The following is a 22,251-nucleotide window of genomic DNA, read 5'->3' on the forward strand; positions in this document are numbered from 1 at the left end:
GGGGCCCTCTGGCATCCCAAACGAGTTCTTAACCATCGCGCCACTCGGCCGGCCCTATTCTACTTATTTTTAATTCCTTGCCTTCTCTGCATAAAAATGCTTTGTTTTGCAATTCCATACTCTTGGCTGTGATCTGAATCAGTCCACCCAGACAGCCTTCCACTTCAACTACCTTTGAGAAGTACAGATATGAACTAACAAACAAAAGATCACATCTGACACTAAATATATAATTTACATCGCTGACTATATAATTTTTCACAGTACTATTCAAAGTAACTCACTTCAAAATTCCTTTGATTTAGACATGATTTGAGCTTAAATGCATTGATTTTCTATAACAATTAATTAATTAGTTAATTGACTTAATATTCAGTATGCATGTCCTGGGTGCAGACTACCTGCTGGGCTCTATAGATCTAGGTAAAAAGTACAAAGATCTTGGCTCAAGACTACCCTTGGAGGTAACTGAGAACTATAATAGGTCACTACCACTTTTTGGTATAATAGGATTATGAGTAAAGACCTGAAAAGACTCAAGTTGAGAACAAGAGAACAGAAGCATTATCAAAGGAGAAAGGAACATAAAGAGTATCTTCTGTTAAGCAAAAGTTGTACTTGCCATGCATTCATGCAACCCTTAAGAAGTCTTCAAAATTAAAAGCAATCGCACTTGACTCACTAGGTAGCTTAACATAATAGATTTATTTGATAATAATATCTACTTGTGAGCTAAAATTTAATAACCAATTAATTATATATATTTTTAGAATTATTCACTTTCATAATGACTCATTTTTATATGAATAATATAATAAAATGAAAAGTGATATTTGTCAATTTTATCTCACTGTTTTATGTGCATAATTCCTCATGTGGAACATTTCAAATTATGAAATCACTTACACACTACTTTGTACTTAAATTCACCAACATTCTCCATCCTTACATTCCCTAATACTCAATATTGTGAACCATTGCATTAAATACAGAATTTTCCTAATTGCTTTAAGCACTGTCTTTCTAAAATGAAACCTAATGTCATATAAAGTAAATCATATAAAGAAAAAATGATTAAGAGACATATTAGAATGATGAATAAAAATACCATCTAGGGGTTTGAAATCAAGGTAGGGTTTGAGGCAAAGAAAGCAGGCACCTAGAATGCAAAAACACATTAATTTGAAGCTTAGCAATGGAGGTCTAATATATCCTCTGGCAATTTAAAACTGAGTGTCCTTGAGCAAAGTTTCTTTATTATCAAATTACAGCCTTTGGACTTTATGACCTTGGATATAATTTCAAACATTTAATAGTAGTAACTAAAATGAGGCTTTCCTCCCCTGGGTGTATACCACCACCAACTTCGATGAGAATCCAAACGTGAAAAGGATTCTCATCTCAATTTTTTCCATTTCTCTGTTATGAGACATACAATTTTTTGTAAACTGAAATGATTGAATTGGTTATTTTTAATTAGTCATTATTCTGCATAACATTTCTGAGATTAACCTTAAATGTCTCCCCTTCAAAACACATCATTTAAGACAGCAGTAAAGTAAGTGTGTGGTAATTATAGTATGTACTCATGTACCTCTCATCCTAAAAAGAGGGTCATCATGAGTATGAATTACTCAGGAAGCTCTCACTAATAAAATAGTGGCCCATCAATTGAAGTGATGAGAGATAACTCAGAAGGATAAGGTGGACTAATATTGATGGATCCTATAACAATATGAGTCATCCCATAACATGCTGGGGGGCATGGACATGTTCCTGATTGGGAGATTAGAAACAATTGAGAGGAGTTTTGGTGCAGATATTGCAGGGCTAACATATCATTTGTCATTCTATGGAAGGGAAAAATTAGTAATAAATTAATTTGTAGTTTGGAGATGTGGTTAAATGGTTGTTTTATTTTATGCTGTAAAAATAAACTTGCAATTAACTATTTTTCCTTCCCTCCTCTCTCTCTCTCTCTCTCTCTCTCTCCATCTTTCCTACTTTTTCTCTTTAGTTCATGTTATTGTATTAATGCCCCTTTTAATTTCACATCTAGAAGCCATATTATTCTAGAAGAGCTAAACTTATTTTTCCTTTCATAGCTTATCATTAAATTAATAGTAAGATTTTCCCATTGAATTACAGGCTATTTTTTTTTCACCCAACTGTTTTTTTTTGTGTTTTTTTTTCTCCAGGAAGACGCACTACATTATGTGAGACTCTGGGGAAAGCTGAAATTTGGCTAATTCGAACATATTGGGATTTTGAATTTCCTCGTCCATACCTACCTAATTTTGAATTTGTTGGAGGACTGCATTGCAAACCTGCAAAACCTTTACCTAAGGTAGGACTATTACATTGAAGGACTTTATGTACCTCATGATATGGTACCTGAATTTTCTTTAAAGATTACAGTCTAAATAACAGAGACATGATGCTGAACATCTCTGATAGGCCACTCCATTTCCATCTTCTGTTGTCAGAGGGGCTCTTGTGAGTTACAGACCTATGTATTTCAGGCATCATATTGAGAAATTAGACTGAAAATAGAATGATTAAAGTGCTTCTTAAAGTCTCATTGATAGGAGTGACAGAAAACTACAATAGAGCCATGAAAATCTCTCAGAAGACTGCTATAGTCTTCCTCACAAGCATGATGGAGTTATGAATGGGGCATCTATCATGATGGTAGAGAGATAAATATGAGACACTTTGGAGTAAGCTCCACACTAGTGGATGAGAGGAAGTAAGAGTTAGGGGAAGAGAAGAAAATAAGAAAGAGTCCTGTATTTCCTCTTGCAGGCTTATTATATAGTGAAGGCTCCTGCTGAAATAGGAAACATGTGGAGGTAAAACTTGTTCTAGATTAATACAATGCATTCTATTTGGTGACTATTAACTTAAAGGAGCCAGTAGGATTTTCAGGCAGAATTTTCTAGAAGTCATTTGGATAATAATATAAGGTTTCAATCTCAACACACAGCAAGGGAGATATTGGGGGTCATCAGCAAAGAGTTCATGAAAATGAGAGACCCAAACTTTGATTGATTCTTCATCAAGCTAATGGTTTCTTTTGGAATAAAAAAAGAAATATATACCACATCCCTGAGTCTTCAAAAAAAAATGTTGAGTTCCAGAGATGTTGGAAGGAAATAGTATTGAGAAACAAAGAGAATAATAGATAATTATAAGGATACTATATTTAACTATCAATAGGGAGTGAAGAGAAAACACTCATTTGCTTGTATTATGGGAATTAACAAAATCCCTTTAGGAAGGTTGCAGGGTAAATGGTATTCTAGGGCTACATCCTGATTTCTTTTTATGGTAAGATGTATACTGTTGAATGATATTTCATTTCAGTGTTATTAATATGCATTTTTTCACTAATTGAGCTATATCTACAATCCAAGCTCTATTAAGTCTTGGTATAATGAACCAATATCTAACTAGAGAAAATTTTAAAATAGGTTACAATTTCTGTGGCTCTCTACTTCCATCTCTACTTTTATACACACACACAATACACACAATACACACACACACACACACACACACACAAATAATGAGCCACATAATTTCACAAAATCATCTTAGATAAAAGAATGAAAAGGGGAGAAATGTATCCCTTTCTAAATTCAACTTATCAACTGAAATGAAGTTTTAGCAGTAACAATACTAACCTCAGCTTATGGTAGTTATATAAAAATTTTTCCAGTCACTGGATACGCATATCAAAAAGCAATAAGCGAAACTTATGTCAGCATGATGGCAGAGTGTAAAAGGCCCTTTATATCTTCCCTTATACTTACAATCAATTGGACAACTATAATTTAGCAAAAGATCCTCTGCTACACACACAAACATATCTGAGAGATCTATGTATCAGTAGAACTGAGGTGGGAGCACTGGAACAAGCGAGATAGGTGGAACAAGGGGAAGAACAGTGATGGTGGCTGTAGATGCAGTTCAAAGCAAGCTGCAGCCTGTACTGGTGGACCAGTCAAGTTATAGCTCTCAAACTGCAACCAAGATAGCCATAGAGGCAAAAGCAAAATACCTGCGTGAAAAGGCAGCTCCCATTATCGCAAAACCTGTTGATGGTGGGGAAGATATGTGCTCAACTTGCAGCAATTTTGCTGGCAGACTAGCATAGCCACTCACAGCCATTGTGGATAGAAAGGCAAAGCCTGGTTTTGTGATGGCCATCACTAACATAAAGGCAAAGCGGAAAAATCATGAACCTGCCACCCCATGCTCACACCATTGTAGCAGAACCGGGTAGAGGTGGAAACCAGTTGAGGCAGCAGAAACATGTCTTGATAATCCAGGGCCCCCAGTGGCCACTGGTTACAAGGGGCAACACCTGGTGCTCTCAGGCACCAAGCTTCAATGACAGCAATATCCCACTACAGGAGTGGTGCTCCAAGACTGAGGTGACCCAGACACAAAAGGGATGCCCACTAACCCCGGAAATGCAGGGCATCTTTCATGACAGAGGCCATACCACCCCACTGAGATCCTGGAAGTGCTAAGTGCAAGGAAGAAAAAGCAAATTATGCTACAGCACCATTTATTAGAAAACAAAAGAAAGACTTCTACTTGTCAACCTGCTGAATTGTTAAGAGCAAAGCAGTTCTAAAAAAGAAAAAAAGAGGGCCAGCTGAGTGGCTCAGTTGGTTAAGAGCTTGCTCAAGAGTTTGAGCTCTGAGCAACAGCGGTTTGAGTCCAGCCCCAGCTGAGCAGCCGCTGAGCTGCCAACAGGTAGCAGGATGGCTCAGCTAAAAAAAAAAAAAAAAAAAAAAAAAAAAAAAAAGAAAAAAAGAGCTCACTTTTTCAAGTGCGCTGGCAAAGAAACAATCCATCAAGTACCATGAATAACCAAAGTAACAAGGTAGCACAGAAAGAAATTGAAGCCTCCCAAAATCAAACTCAAAGACATGGATGACTATGGCTTAAATGACAGAGAATTAAAATTGCAGTTATGAAAATTTCAATGAGATATAAGAAAACTCAGAAAGACAGTTCAGTGAGCTTAGGAATCAAACTACTGAACAAAAGGAGTATTTTACAAAGAACTAGAAGCTATAAAAAAGGACCCATCAGAAATTCTGGAGCTGAAGAACTCAATAAATGTGATGAAAAATGCATTATGGAGTAGTAGAAAAACAGTAGAGCACATGGAAGAGAGAATTAAAGACAGAAGCCAAAAAATGACACAGGAGTAAGGAGAGAGAGAATCAAGAGTTTTTATAAAAAAATGAAAGAACTCTATGAGAACTATCTGACCCCATTAGAAAGAGCAACATAAGAATAATGCATATTCCAAGGAAGAGAGGAAGAAGGGAACAGAGAGCCTATTCAAGGAAGAAATTGATGAGAACTTCTCAAACCTATGGGAAGAGTTAGACATTCATACACATGAGGCTAACTGAACACCTAACTACCTTGACACAGAAAAGACTTATTTAAGACACATCATGTCAAAACTGTCAAAAAGTAATGACAGAAAAATGAATTCTCAAGGCAGCCATGAAAAAACAAGACTAATTTACAAAACAAAAAACAAAAAAATCTAATTGGATTATCATCATATTTTTACTTTTTAAAAATATTTTATTGAGGAATTGGGAAAGGGGAACAGTGTTAGGGATTTGGGAAAGGGGACCAGCTAAATTGTTGTCCTTCAATCTTAGTTGTGGAGGGCTCAGCTAGCTTAGCTCCAAGTCCAGTTGCCATCCAGCTGCCCGTCGGCAGCTCAAAGCCGCTCATCTCAAGGTGCCATGTTCAACATTAGTTGTGGGTGGGCATAGCCCACTGCCCATGTGGGAGTCAAACCAGAAACCTTGTTGCTAAGAGCGCATGCTCTAACCACTGAGCTATCCAGCCACCTGTCAGCAGCTCAGGGCAGCTCAGCTTGGGAGCAGCTCACTGGCCCATGTGGGAATCAAACTGGCGACCCTGTTGCTCAGAGCTCACACTCTTCACCAACTGAGCCACTTGGCTAGCCCTCATCAGATTTTTTAACAGAAAACTTCCAAGCCTGAAGAGGGTAGAAGAAAATGTTCAAAACATTGAAAGAGAGGAACCATGAGCCAAAAAGAATATATCCAGCAAAGTTACCCTATAGATATGAAGGAGAAATAAAGGCTTTCCCAGATAAACAAAAGTTAAGAGAATGTACCACCATAACCACTGCACAGAAAGATATGTAGAAAGTAGCCATTCTACCACAAACAAAAAGACAAAAGCATATAAAACTGAGTAAGATAAGAAACAAGACAAACAGGAGCAATACAGTGCAACTTTACTTAAGAATAAAATATTAAACAATTATAACATAAAGGTTACAGGGGTAAAAACATTAAAAATAACTATACTGTAATGTGGTAATGAACACACAACATAAAAAGCGATAATTTGTGACAACAAAAATATAAAAAGGGAGGAGGGAAAGGATTGAACATGTAGAGGTAAGTGAGATAAGTGTAAGCACAGAAAAATGTATTATTTGAACCTAAGAGACATTTTACACAAACTTAACGGTATCCACAAAAGAAAACTCCAGAACTGAGATACAAATCATAATACAAATAGGAAACGGAAGGTAAAAATAGTAAACCACCAAACTCAAATAGCAGAGAGAAATGCAAGAGAAACAAAAAAAAAAAACAATGGAGACACAGAACAACCAGAAAACAAAAGATATTTTTTCACAATGAATGAAACCATCAACAAAAGAGAAAAACAACCTATTGAGTGGAAGAAGATAAGTGCAAATGATGTATCCAATAAAGGGATAATATCCAAGTTATAACAAACTCATACAATACCAAAACACACAAACACACAAACAAACAAAAACAATCCAATTAAAAAATGGGCAGATGATCTGAACAGACATTTCTTCAACATGCATATGGCCTCTAGACATATGAAAAAATGCTTAACATCCTTAATCATCAAGTAAAAGCAAATTAAACCACAATGCAATATCACTTCACATCTGTCAGAATCGATATCATCAAATCAAATAAGTGCTGGTGAAGATGTGGAGAAAAAAGAACCCTCATATACTGTCAGTGGGATTGTGAATTATTGCAGCCACCTTGGAAAACGGTATGGAGATTCCTCAAAAAATTAAAATAGAGCTGTCATATGATCCTGCAATTCTACTTCTGGGTGTTTATCTGAAGAAAACAAAAACACTAATTTGAAAAGACATATGTGGAATTCTGGTCAAGATGGTGACGTGAGTAAACGCTGTGCTTGCTTCCTTTTCATGACCACATCAAAACTGCAAATAAAATACATAACAACTGTCATTGAGAATCACCTGGGGTCTAGCTAAACAGAAGTCCTATGACTAAGGACATACAGAAGAAGCCACATTCAGGCTGGTAGTAGGGGTAAAGATGTGAATCTGGCTAGTCCCACACCCAGGTGCAGCAGTTGAGAATCAGGAAGGTATCTTAGTTATAATGTCCTCCTTGAGGAACAAGGAGTCCTTGTGCCACACCAGGCTCCTTAGCCCTGGGTTCCAGTGCCAGGAAGAGAAGTGCCCATAACTTTGCCTGTGAAAGTCAGCAGAGACTGTGGCTGGGTGACACAGAGGGTGGCTACAGTGCTAGCAACTCCTCTTAAAGGGCTCACATATGGACTTACTCATTGATGGACTCACTTGCTCTGAGATCCAGTACTGAGGCAGAAGCTTTAATGGTGCCAGGGACATACCATGAGGAACTGAATTGCCTGGCTTCAAGGTGAGAGCTGAATGGGCAACTTTGTCCCAGACAGAAGTGGTAGTAAAGCCTTTCTTTCTTTCTTCTTTCTTTCTTTCTTTCTTTCTTTCTTTCTTTCTTTCTTTCTTTCTTTCTTTCTTTCTTTCTTTCTTTCTTTCTTTCTTTCAAAACTCATTATTGGGGAATTGAGGGAGGGAACAGCATTGGGGAAAGGGGAACAGACAAGTTGATGTCCTTTTGTTTTTCAGTCTAGTTGAAGGACTTCGCTTCACCAGCCCATGTTGGTATTGTGATCATTGCGCTCTTCCCAGCTGAGGCAAATGGGTTTCTGGCCATTGGACGAGCCACTCAGGGAGACTCAGGGCGGCTCATGGCAGCTCTCGCCAGCTGCCAGCTGCTCACGCTGGCTGCCAGCCACTCACGGTAGCTTACAGCAGCTCACAGCAGCCCAGCTCCAGGTCAAGCTGTTGTTCACTATCTTAGCTGTAAAGGGTGCAGAGTCACTGGCCCAAGTGGGCGGCCCTGCTGCTCAGAGTTCTCACTCTCAAGCCAACTCTTAAATAATGAGCTACTTGGCAGGTCCAAAGCCATTGCTTCTTTATTGAACCATTCCCCCACCCAGAGTTCAGGTGCAGTTGGCCTCCATTTCTGAGTCTCCATCAACCTGGCTAACACCATTAGCCACGCTGATGATTCCTTGACAGCACCGCCAGCCCAAGGTGCAGACCCACCCAAGCTGCTTCCAGTGGCTTTCTCATACAAACAGCTTTACATGGCTCATGCTGTGGACTTTTCTAAAATCTCTCAAAGGTTCACAAACCCCCAAAAGCAGCATCTAGCATCAGTATGCCCTGTACCACTTGCTCAGCAGAAACAGATCCATAAATAAACAGAACAAGTTGATGCTTTCCAAAGTGGAAGAAGGCAGAGATGGGAATAAAATCATTAAATACTTTTAAAAGCTAAGAAGGTCTATGTGGTTTACAACAACAATGCATAGAAATTCAGTATTTAGCTTAAAACATGACACTACAGCTGTATATTTGTCTCAATAACTTATGGGTTGACAGAGATGAATAAACACAGATTTATATGACAATGTATACTAATTTTATGATAAAAAGAATTAAAATATAATTTTTTTACCAATTACCAGCAGTACATATTTCTAAAATGAAATACATACACATACACACATATATACGTACAAATAGAGTAATTCAAACAGGAACTTCACACTTGTGTTTTCTAAAACAACTGATCTAGTAATAAAATATTCTCTACAACAAATGTCTGCCAAACCCTTATTTCATTTATTTCAAACACGTGATTGCTCCAACTTCTGGCTCACAGTCAAACCTCTGAAAAATTCTTCACCCAGGAGGCACAAAATTTTCACCCACAGCTCTCTGAAAGCAAAACATTCCCATTAGCTATAGCTCACATAGAAAAGAAAAAAAAAGAAAACAAAAATAAAAGGACTGTAGTAGGTCCTAATGTATCAACAATCACCCTAACTGTAAATTGAACTCACCAATCAAAAGGCAAGATTAGTGGGATGAATTCAAAACAAGATACAACTATATGTTGTCTTCAGGTGACCCACCTCAGCTCCAAAGACAAACTTAGGCTCAAAGTAAAAGGGTGGAAGATGATATTCCAAGCAAATGGCATCCAGAGGAAAGCAGATGTAACTATACTTTTATCACACAAAATAGATTTCAAGACCAAAAAAATAACAAGACAAAGGTGGACATTTTATGATGATTAAAAAGACTATTCATCAAGAAGACATAACACTTATTCATATATATGTACAAAACCTGGGATTATCTAAATATATAAAGCAATTATTAGAAGAGTAGAAAGAGAAACCGAAAAAATACAATCACAGTAGGGGACTTGAATATGCCAGTTACATCAATGGATAGATCATTCTGACAGAAAGTCAATAAGAAAATAATAGACTTAAATGAAACATGGATCACATAGATTTAGTTAATATTAATAGAACTTCCATTCCCAAATGACAGGTACAATTCATTTTAAAGTGCACCTGAAACATTCTCAACCATAGACTATAGGTTGAAACAGAAAACTAGTCTCAATGAACTAAAGAAGACTAAAATCATACCAAGCATGTTTTTGACCACAGTGTTATGAAACTGGAAATCAACTCTCAAAAGAAAGCTGGAAAACCTACAAATATGTAAAAGTGAAACAACTACTGGGTCAAAGAAGAAATTGAAAAAAGGATGAAAAGATACACAGAAATCAACAGAAATGAAATACAATATACCAATGTTTTGGGGATGTAGCAAGCAGAACTAAGAGAAAAGTTTATACCAATAAAGGCCTACCTCACGAAACAAAAAAAGGATCAAGTAAAATATCTAACATTACACCTTAAAGAATGATAAAAAGAAGAACAAATAAAATCCAAAGTCAGTAGGAGGATGAAAATAATAAAAATCACAGTGGAAATTAATGAAATAGAGAACAAAAAAGTAATAGAAAAAAATAAAGAAAAGAAGAATTTGTCCTTTGAAAAGATAAACAAAATTGACAAACTTTTAGCTAGACTCATTAAGGGGAAAAAAAGAGAAGATTTAAATAAATAAAATCAGAAATGAAAAAGGAGAAGTTACTAGGACACCACAGAAATACAAAGGATTATACAACAGTACTATGAAGACGATATACCACAAAATTAGATAACCTAGAAAATGGACTAATTTTTTGAAGCATACACCTTGTTAGACTCAATCATGATAAACTGAAATACCTAAATAGACTCATCACTAGTAGGTAAATTGTAACAGCAATCAACAACCTTCCAAAAAACAAAAGTCCAGGACCAAATGGCTTCACTGGTGAATTCTATCAAATATCTAGAAAAGTTATGTAATACCAATTCTTCTTAACCTTTTTTTTTTTTAATTGGGGAATTTGGGGAGGGGAACAGTGTTGAGGAATTGAGGAAGGGGAATAGCCAAGTTGTTGTCCTTCAGTCTTAGTTGTGGAAGGTGCAGCTAGCTCAGCTCCAAGTCCAGTTGCCATCTGGCTGCTCGGGCAGCTCGTGGCAGCTCAGCTCAAGGTGCTGTGTTCAATCTTAGTTGCAGGTGGACATAGCCACCATCTCATGCGGGAGCTGAAGCAGCAGCCTCGTTGTTAAGAGCACATGCTCTATCCTTTGAGCCACCTGGTTGGCAACTCAGCTCAAGGTGCCGAGTTCAGTCTTTAGTTGTGGGTGGGCATAGCCCACCTTCCCATGCAGGAGTCAAACAGGCAACCTTGTTGTTAGGAGCACAGGCTCTCACCAGCTGAGCCATCCTGCCACCTCTTGGTAGCTCAGCGGCAGCTCAGCTAGGGCGCAACTCACTAGCCCATGTGGGAATCGAACCAGCGACCCTGTTGCTCAGAGCTCGCACTCTTAAGAAAGCTTTTAACCAACGGAGCCACTCAGCCAGTCTTCTTCTTAACCTTTAACAGGAAATTAAAGGGGAGGGAATACTTCCTAACTCATTTTGAGGCCAACAATACCCTGACACCAACACTACCCTGACACCAACACCAGGTCAAGAAATCAGAGGAAAAAAAAAAAAAAAGAAAGAAAATTATAGGCCAATCTCCTTACTGAACATAAATACAAAAGCCCTAACCAAAATACTAGCAAATACAACAAAACAACATATTAAAATACATTATGATCAAGTGGGATTCATTTAAGGGATGCAAGGATAACTGACCATACACAAATTAATCATATAATCTATCACATCAACAAAATAAAATGTAACATAAAAATCATACAATTCACTCAATAGATGCAGAAAAAGCATGTGGTAATATATTAACATCCATTTAACATTAAAACACCTAATCAAGTGGTATAATAATAAAATATCTCAATATAACAAAGGCCATACATGAAAATCCTCAGCTAACACCATACTCAATGGCAAAAAACTGAAAGTTTTTCCTCTCAGATCAGGATCAAGAAGAAGGATACCTACTCTCACCACTGTTATTCAACATAGTACTAGAAATCCTAGCTAAAACAATTAGGCAAGAAGAACAAATAAAAGTCATTCAAAATGGGAATAAAGAAGTAAAACTAACATTACTTTCAGATGACACGACTCTATATATACAACATCCTAACGATGCCATCACAAAGATATTAGAAACAATTAAAGTTGCAAGATACAAATCAATATACAAAAATATGTTGCATTTGTATATACTAATAACAAAATATCTTAAAGGGAAATAAAGAAAACAACCCCATTTACAATCTGAACAAAATAAATAAAATACCTAGGAATAAACTTAAAATAGGAGGTGAAGAAACTGTATATTGAAAATTATAAGGCACTGTTGAGCTAAACTGAAAAAAAGAGAAAAAATGCAGATATTTCATCTTCATGGATTGGAAGAATTAGCATTGTTAAAATGTTTATATTACCTAAAAAAACCCCAAAAACCAAAGCCCAAAAAAACAGATTCAGTGCAATCCCTATCACAATCCTAATGACATTTTTCATAGAAATGGAATTTTAAAATCCTAAATTTTATATAGAACCAAGAAAGACACTGAATTGGAAAAGCAATCCTGAAATAAAAAGAACAGAGCTGGAGGTATACACTCCCTAACTTGAAACCATACTACAGTGCTACAGTAATCAAAACAGCATGGTTTTGGCAGAAAAACAGACAGACCAATGGAACAGAATTTAGAACCCACAAATAAATCTACTTAAAATAAGCAACTACTTTTCAACAAAGGAGCCAAGAATACACAATGGAGAATGAAGTCGTTTCAATAAATGATGTTGAAAAAATCGAACAGCCTCATCCAAAAGAATAAAACTAGATTAGTATCTTACATAGTACATAAACATTAATTCAAAATGGATTAACAACTTGCATGTAATACCTGAAACAATGAATTATATAGAAGAAAACATAGGCACTAAACTTATGGATTTAGCCTCAGAGGGGATTTTGTGAACTTGACCTAGAAGGCAAGGCAAGCAAAAGCAAAAATAAAAAAATGAAACATCAAACTAAAAAGCTTCTGTACAGCAAAAGAAACCATCAACAAAACAAATAGGCAACCAACAGAATGAGAGAAGATATTCAAATGATACCAAAATATATAAAGAACTCACACAACTATACAACAACAAAACCCCCAAATAGTCCTATTTAAAAATGGGCAGTGGATCTGAACAGACACTTTTCCAAGGAAGACAGATGGCCAACAGACATATGTAAAGATATTCAACATCACTAGTTATTGGGGAAATGCAAATAAAAACCATGAGATACCAACTCACACCCATTAGAGTGGCCATTATTAAAAAGAAACATCTTTTGTTTGTCCTCCAAACAAATGTGAGGAAAAGGAAACATACGTACACTGTTGATGGGAATATAAATTAGTGCAGCCACTATACAAATCAGTATGAGGTTTCTTAGAAAATTAACAATATAACTACCATTGAACCAACTAATCTTCTACCATGTTTACCCAGAAAATATGAAAATGCTTATTCATAAAGATATATGTACCCCTTTGTTCACTGTAGTATTAACTTCAAAAACCAAGACATGGAAACAAACTAAGTGTTCACATTGACAGATGATTGGATAAAGAAGATGACTGAATATATATATATATATATATATATATATATATATATATATATATATATATAAATACTTTCAGCCATAAAAACATGAAATTTTCCATTTCTAACAACATAGACCTTGAGTGTTTGCTAAATAGTAAGTCAGATGGAAAAGGACAAAAAAGCATTTCGCTCTTATGTAGAATATTAAAAAAAGTAACAAACTAAGAAAATAAAACTCATATATATGAACACCGAGGAAACAGAGAGTGGAAGGAGCATTAAAGTGAGTAAAGGGGGTCAAATATATGGTAAAGAAAGAAAACTAGACTTCACGTGGGGACATGCAATAAAGCTCACAGATGTCGAATTTATAATCTTATACACCTGATATGTGTGTAATGTTATTAATCAGTGTTACCACAATAAATTTAATAAAATATAAAGATAAAATAACATAAAAATTTTATGCCTAAGGAGAAAAATAGCAATTATAGGTCCTCCAATCAAAAAGCCAATGAATTCAGTGTGTTCATGTGTATATACATATATATATATATATATATATATATATATATATATATAGTATATTACATCTAAAACATTTATATGCATACACTCATGCACATGTGTATATATACACTTTTACACACATATAAAACATAAATATATATATATATATATATATTCTAAATTGTAATCAGATTCCATCTGTTTGGGATGATGAATAACTATAAAAACACAATAATTTGTGTGATTCCAAATATGTTCTAACATTAATGAAGCTGAAAATGCAAGGTTACTTTCCACTTTGACATCATCTCTTCTCTAATCATTTAACATCCTTTAATTGGGGAACATAGTGATTCCAGAACTGCCATAAAGATTTCACAAGAAATGCATGACAAATGTCTACTGGATGCCATTCTCATAGAATACGATCTGACTGCACCCAACCCCAGAGTTTCCTATGGCCAACTTGCACAACTGTAAATGGTGAAGCAGGGGGTTTAATTTACAGAAGTAACTACATATCAATTGTATGCTAAGGTTCAAATAAGAACCTGTAGCTTGTACCCACTGAGACTGAAGTTTTATACATCAGGAAGATAGGCAATCATTGTCTCCTAAAAATAATTTATGATTATGGAGTAGTTTAAATATGTTATCTTCTTTTACAACACATTACTATGTATCACAATTCTAACAAATAGCTGCTTAGCTCTCTTAATAAGGGAAGAATTAAACACGAGAAAATTACCACAAAAGCTATAAAAAATAGGCAAATTGACACAATGATGATTTCTTTGATGTAAACTGTTAGATGCGTAATTCACACCCACTTAGGGGCTTTCTTTTCAGGAATATTTTCATGAGTTTCCAAACCATTCAGTTTTGTTTTGTTTTCTTCTGGTTAATATTTTTGAATTTTTAAAAAATATTTTTATTAAATTTATTGGAGTGACTTTAGTTAGTCAAATTAAATAGGTTGCAAATGTACAATTCCATAATACATCATCTATATGTTGCATTATGTACTCACTACCCAAAGTCAGTTCTACTTCCAACACCATATATTTGACCACTTTTACCCTCTTGTGTCTTTCTCCTCCCCCCTTACCCTCTGGTAACCACTAAACTGTTGTCTATTTGATTTTTTTGTTTTTCTTGTTCATTTGTTGCTTTTAGTTTTCTATGCCACATATGAATGAAAGCATATGGTTCTCAACATTTTATGACTTATTTCACTTAGATGATAATCTCAAGATCCATCCATATTATCACAAATGGCAGTATTTCATTTTTCTTAATGGCCGGGGAATATTCATATATCACATTATCTCTGTCCAATCATCTATCAAAGGACACTTTGGTTGTTTACATGTCTTAGCAACTGTGAATAATGCTGCAATGTTGAACACAGGGGTAAATATATCTTTACAAATAAATGTTTTCAGAGTTTTGGGGTAGATGCCCAGAAGAGGGATTGCTGGATCACATTGTAATTCTGTTCTTAATTTTTGAGGAACTTCCATACAGCTTCCATAGTGGCTGTACAAATTTACATTCCCACCAGCAGTGCATGAGGTTTCCTTTTCTTCACAGACTCTCCCACATTTGTTATTACTTGGCTTGTTGATAGTAGCCATTCTAACAGGTGTGAGGTGGTATCTCATTGTGGTTTTGATTTGCATTTCCCTAACAGCTAGTGAAGTTGGGCATTTTTTCATATATCTGTTGGCTGGTAGTATGTCTTCTTGGGAGAATTGTCTGTTCAGGTACTCTGCCCATGTTTTAGTTGGATTGTTTGATTTCTGGTGTTGAGTTACAGGAATTCTTTATATATTTTGGATATTAGCCCCTTATTGGAGGTGTTGTTTGCAAATATCTTCTCCCATTTGGTTGGCTGCCTGCCTCTTTGCTTTGTTGGTTTCTTTTGCTGTGCAGAAGCTTTTTAGTTTGATACAACCCCATTCATTTAGTTTTGCTTTTACTTTCCTTGCCTTTGAGGTCAAATTCCTAAAATTCTCTATGAACCCAATGTCCATAAGTTTGGTACCTATGCTTTCTTCTATGCAATTTATTGTTTTAGGTCTTATGTTTACGTCTTTGATCCATTTTGAGAGAATTCGAGTATATGGCGATAGATAGCAATCTCATTTCATTCCTTTGCACTTAACTTTGCAATTTTCCCAGAACCATTTATTGAAGACGATCTTTTCTCCATTGTATGTTTTTTTAAATGTTTTTTTATTTTTTTATTAGTATCAGGTGGACAAAGCAATGCAATAGACATTCAAACCCCTCACAAAGTGATAACCCCTACCCCAATCTACTACCCCTCTGACATTGGGTCTCTGCCCCAATAGCTGGGTTCAGCAGTATTACATGCTGACCACTGGGACAGGAAAGTTCAGGAGCCTAGAGAGTGCATCTGCAGACTGAATCCTCCTCTCACCCGGGATCCACAGTGAGCTATGAGCTGTGTCCACAGCAGTGAGCTCTAGGCTACATTTGCACACCCATCTCTGTTCTTTTCCCTTTGCTCCTCCCATGTTCACCCCATATGACCACTTTCAGATGTTTCTATGTACAGATCTCTCAGATGTGTTTCTGTATTGTTCAGAAAATCCTTTGTTGAAGTATAGTTTTTCAACTTGTTGTAACTTCAAGGGGTGAGATCAAGGGGTACCCCTCACACTGCCATGTGTCTGATATCACTAACCACTTTAATAAAATTAAACCTGGTAACACTGTCCATCAACCATGAAAAGCAGTGTATTCTTATCATCTAATCCTTTTGTATAATGGTTTGATTCCATGGCTATTCACTACTCAATGATTACATATTTAAGACAAAAGTTTTAAATACATCCTTCCTCTTAAAAAGACTAGGTGGTTCTAGGTGTCAAAGAAGATAAAAACAGTCTAACCATGCCTCTGGCAATCCCCTAGAAGCTTCATGTTAGAAGTGTAAGTGAATTTTATTTTATTCCCTGGGATGCTGTACCTTTATAAACCAGGATTTTTTTCTCTCCAGGAAATAGAAGAATTTGTCCAGAACTCAGGCAAAGATGGTATTGTGGTATTTTCTCTGGGTGCAACCCTCCAAAATCTCCCAGAAGAGAAGGCCAATCTTATTGCCTCAGCCCTAGCCCAGATTCCACAGAAGGTGAGTACAACCTTTGGTCCTTCTGGGCAGCTATTTACCAGTTGGAGAAAGAGTGGGGCTAATGGTATCTTTCCAGGTTGAATCTCATTTTACAGTTAATATATCAGGTACTGATATTAAGTAAAAATTTGTAGACCATTGCAATAGTGAGTTTTGGCACATTTGAACCTTGTATCCTGAATTTTGCTGTTACTATGGAAACAAATCTCTTTGGAATCATTTATTTTTAATAAAATAGAGATAAAAGCATTAAGTCCATTGCTCAATTTCCAGTACTTGAAGTATTAAGGCCTGTTTTGACTACTGCCAAAATAGTTCTGAAGTCTAATTACTCTAAGGACCAGGAGAAGAGAAAACTGAAATGACAAAGATACCGATGAAACATGCTCAAGAATATCCACCACATCTTTGGTTGTATTAGGACTTGATCCATTAGCGCAGAATACAGAAGTAGAAGCCTAGATTCTCTTAGTCTTAGTCTTTTCAGTTAGTGTTTTCTAATTAAAAGGCCATAGATATTTTAATATTATAGTCTACCAATTTGCATGTTCTAACTTAAGATATTCAATTAATTTTTTATGTTATGGCCACATTTCAGAATTTCCACTCTTTATATATTGCTATTTGTTAAATATTCAAGAGTCCTTTTAATTTTACATTTGTCAAATTCAGTGAAACTACATAAAATTCTATATAAAACAAATATGCAAATTACAAAAACAAAGCAAACAAGATACTTCATTGGACAGTGGAACAAAAACAAATGTACTGCCTCATTCTTACTTTGAAGAAAAAGAAAAAGAAAAAAGATGTGAGAGAAAAAACAAGGTAGAAAGAAAAAAGAAGGATGGAAGGAAAACCAATGATTAAAGTAAACTAGTTGATGAAATTTAAAGCAATAGTATTTGTTAGAAACACTAATTTGAACATAGAGTTATGATGGCCAGGGACATACATTTATACAGAAGTAATGTTGTCATAAAAATTTTAACATCCGCATTCTAAAAGAATAGGCCAGTACTGCTTAATTTTCAATTTTTTTACTTATGATCTCATTCCCAGAAGCCTTTAAATGATAATATACAAAATAATACTAGACTTAATAGGCAACTACCACAAGCTATTTAAAAATGGTGGTTTTAAACAGTCCCACCATTTCTTCCAGTGTTTACAAAGCATATCTACATACTCCCTTTTCAAACATCACCTAGAGTAGGGTAGATGCATGATTTACAAATAATTCTACAATCTGAAAATGTCATTATCTTGTAGTTTTACTTGCGAAATATATACATTGTCTTCCACAGGTTTTATGGAGATACACAGGAAAGAAACCAGCCACATTAGGAGCCAATACTCGGCTCTATCACTGGCTACCCCAGAATGATCTTCTTGGTAAGACTTGGTAACACTGTGTAGAAGTTAATGGACAAGTTGATTAATTCTTTAATGTTAATGTTAATATAACTAATGTCAACAAATATTTAAAAACTGTAAATGTCTCTCATTTACCTCCAGTTTTAAAGCATAGAATTAAAGATTTGACCATTACATTTATAGATTCATATTTGCTATGATTCACGTAAGAATTTCAGGCAACATAGTGGGAATCAGTGCCTCCTTTTTTTGGGAGAGCAATTTTCCGTGGTAGCAGCCACATATGCTCAGCTTCAGTAGAAAATACTGCCTTCCTCAGTAACGTATCCCATAGAGCTTCCCCTTCTCTAAAATTCTGTTAATGTGCTATAATGACATTTTCACCTGCTTCACATTCTATTCCCAAACTAGGTCACCCCAAAACCAAAGCTTTTCTTACTCATGGTGGAATAAATGGGATCTATGAAGCTATTTATCATGGAGTCCCTATGGTGGGAGTCCCCATATTTGGCGATCAGCATGATAACATTGCTCACATGAAGGCCAAAGGAGCAGCTGTGGAGTTGAACATGAACACCATGACCAGTGCAGATATGCTCAGCGCCTTGAGAACAGTCATTAATGATCCTTCGTAAGTACTACTGTTTTCTACCATTGGTTGTGTTGGGCCCCACACAAGAAAATGTTTGAGACCATGCTTGCGAACCTAATACTGGACATTTTCCCAATCGAATCATTCACCATCCTGGTCTTGGAAATCTTCTAGAAAGTACAGTTCAAACAATGTCACATGTCCTACATGGTAAAATTAGTCCTGAATTAATAACCGGTTTATTCTGATTTTTCCTATGTCCTCATTTAACCACATTCTGTTAAGAACATATTTCTTTTTCAGTCTCCCTACTACACCTATTAAAATCAAATAAAAAGAACAGAGTTAATATAACAGTAGTTTCTAGGGCCCTTACATTGTTTAATTTTTATAACATGTATCATATAACTAACAAAACCCAAACTTCATTAATTGTCTTTGTGCTTGCCTTCCAGTTATAAAGAGAACATAATGAAATTATCAAGGATTCACCATGATCAACCTGTGAAGCCCCTGGATCGAGCAGTCTTCTGGATCGAGTTTGTCATGCGCCACAAAGGAGCCAAGCACCTGCGCCCAGCCATCCACGACCTCACCTGGTTCCAGTACCACTCTTTGGATGTGATTGGGTTTCTGATGGCCTGTGCAGCATCTGCTATATTCTTAGTCACCAAATGTTGTCTATTTTTTTGTAGAAAATGTGGGAAAACAGAAAAGAAGAAAAAGAGGAAATAGATCCTTCTAAGTTCAACAATGTTCTGAGTGGAGTATCCTGTTCATTTCCACCACAATTTTTTTGATGAGACCACCACCCCTCTGTCCTGTTCTCATATTTCCCATTTCTCTATTTTAGTGTAAACGGAAAGCCGAGACTTCCACAAGACCACTAACTAGTGAGCATGTCCCATTCTTCCTTTTTCTATCCCAGCTGTTCCTAACCTCTTCCGTTTTCCCCAATTTCTGCACAAGAGCATTAACAATACATAGGACATTGTCTCAGCTAAAACCATAAAAAGTTTTCATTAACTAATAGGACACATGATAAAATCAGCAAATTGCATCGATATTAGACTTTGTTGCATTTCCGTGGCTATAATTATGTTTCTTAGTCATATACAATGTTGACATCAATACCACGATTTTTACTATGACTTCATGCCCATGGTTCCATATGTTGGCAAAAATACTACAAAGAGCAGGGCCTGGGAGGGTATTTTGTATTTAGAAATTATAACTACTTCTATGGAGAAAATGGATGCATCCTCTAGGATGGAAGGTGACCAATGCAATCTTCTACCCTCTGGATGGCTAGAACCCTAGGGAGTGGTGTCACATTGAGAATGAGGTGGAGAAATATCTTCTAACACTGAGCATAGAAACAGCTGAAGTAGGTTGATGAGGCTTGGTAAGGTGAATTCCATGCTGTGCATTCATGTATAGTTTCCATCCCATTCTTCATTGCTTCTCTGTACATGAGTTTTATGATCAAATTCTGGAAAGTCTGGAAAAAGACAGTGGCATACACAGGACTGTTCATCCAGAACACCTTATTATTGAGGTATTTGTCTACAACACTTGATTTCTAGAGAAATTTGCAGTGGAATATGAAGAGCTTCATAATCTATGCAAATGGAAAAAATGTTTATCTACATAATTCTACCCCAGACTTTTTTGCCTTTAATCTTATCTCTAAATCTTCCCAAGTCTTGGACCAATCAATGAATCCATTAGTCACTGTTCATGAGTCTATAGATCTATAAAGCAGGCCATTCTCTTTATAATTCAATGCTTGTTTTATAGATTTTAAGATGATAATAGCTTCATTTATATAAAATTATATAATTTCCCATTGAATGAAACATTTTGTAATCATTTTTAATTGACTTTCATTTTTGGTAATGCTTTTTGAGTGAAAATCAATTATTTCTAATATCAATATAACAACATCTATATTCATTTGTCAAATGTATATATATTTTTCATATATTTACTTTAAATGTTTTTATGTTTCAATGCTTCATGTTTTCTTTTTAGTCAAACTATAACTAGATTTTTATAAATTAACTGTATAGATTTTCTAAACACAAAATTTTCAACTTTTGTGTATTAGTAAACCACTGTATTTCATTTTCTCTTTCTTTTCATGGATTTTCCATGTTTCTGATTATCTTTCCCCATTTTTCTTTTGTTCCATATAACTGATGGTGTGTTTTTTGTTTTGCTGTGCTTTTCCAATTTTTTCATTTACTTATTTGAAAGTTAGACATTGAGTAATATTTAGGTGTGCCTCTTTTAACCAGCATTAACTGAATTTTTATAATCTAATATGTTTTACATCTTTTACTAGGTAATTTTATCCAGTTACATTTGCTAGGATAACTGACATATTTTATTTTTATGACCATGTGATCAAGATATTGTACACAAGAACTCAGTAACATGGCCACACCTAAACAGCCTAGTAAACGTTGTCTCTAAATATCCATCTACCTAATATAATTCGTACCTGAAATATTGAAAATTGCTAACCATTGTAGACTCTCACCTTTTGCCTCAACTACAATAAGGCATTTGGTATGTGCCAAGGCTAATTCCAAGATTTATATGAAATTAAAACAATCTTATTGGAATTACTATGTGAGCTTAGAAAATATAATCATTATGTAAAAATTATACATGTGGTGCCTCTCAATGACTAAACTACCAATTATTAAATAGTTTTATAAATCAATACATTATCTTTATAACTCAAAAGTATGTGAATAATATAAATAAAGGAAATGGTTATTAGTCACTTATAATTCACTCTTTTGATCCACAATGCCTCACATATAACATTACAATTAAACCTTATGTAATAATTAGTTTTATAAGTTTTCATTCTCTTTTATTAGATATGCTCTATATTTAATACTGTGAGTTACTCTAAATATACAATTTTGGTAAACATTATATGCTCAGTCATTCTTAAAATGTGACCTAAAGGTCTTGAAAACCAAACTCACCCTTGAGTTTAGTAGTCAAGGCAGAATGTGAGGTATATAAAACAAGGCATATAAAGGATATAAACACATTTTATGTCCTCTGTGAGACGGGGTTCTCATTTATAACTGAAATTTCATGCGAGTGTCCTCTGGAAAATTTCTTTGTTATCAAATTAAAAGGGTTGAACTGTATGACTTCAGACATAACTCTGAATGCTAAAATGTGATGACTCTAAAGGAGACT

At 35.4% G+C, this 22,251-nt stretch overlaps 1 protein-coding gene across 1 annotated transcript in view; it reads left to right on the plus strand.

Moving 5' to 3' along the window:
- LOC109377021 (UDP-glucuronosyltransferase 2A3-like) overlaps nucleotides 1–21,887 on the plus strand; it is a 23,633-nt gene extending 1,746 nt beyond the window's left edge. Inside the window, exons 2-6 of the mRNA XM_019633230.1 lie at nucleotides 2,199–2,347; nucleotides 16,923–17,054; nucleotides 18,362–18,449; nucleotides 18,843–19,062; nucleotides 19,479–21,887. Of these exons, the coding sequence (XP_019488775.1) occupies nucleotides 2,199–2,347; nucleotides 16,923–17,054; nucleotides 18,362–18,449; nucleotides 18,843–19,062; nucleotides 19,479–19,758 (869 nt within the window). The 3' untranslated portion in view covers nucleotides 19,759–21,887. The remainder of the gene's footprint in view (nucleotides 1–2,198; nucleotides 2,348–16,922; nucleotides 17,055–18,361; nucleotides 18,450–18,842; nucleotides 19,063–19,478) is intronic.
- Nucleotides 21,888–22,251: the final 364 nt, after the last annotated feature.

The sequence above is a fragment of the Hipposideros armiger genome, unplaced genomic scaffold (genome assembly GCF_001890085.2).
Source record: "Hipposideros armiger isolate ML-2016 unplaced genomic scaffold, ASM189008v1 scaffold_1261, whole genome shotgun sequence".
In the NCBI taxonomy this organism is placed as follows: Eukaryota; Metazoa; Chordata; class Mammalia; order Chiroptera; family Hipposideridae; genus Hipposideros; species Hipposideros armiger.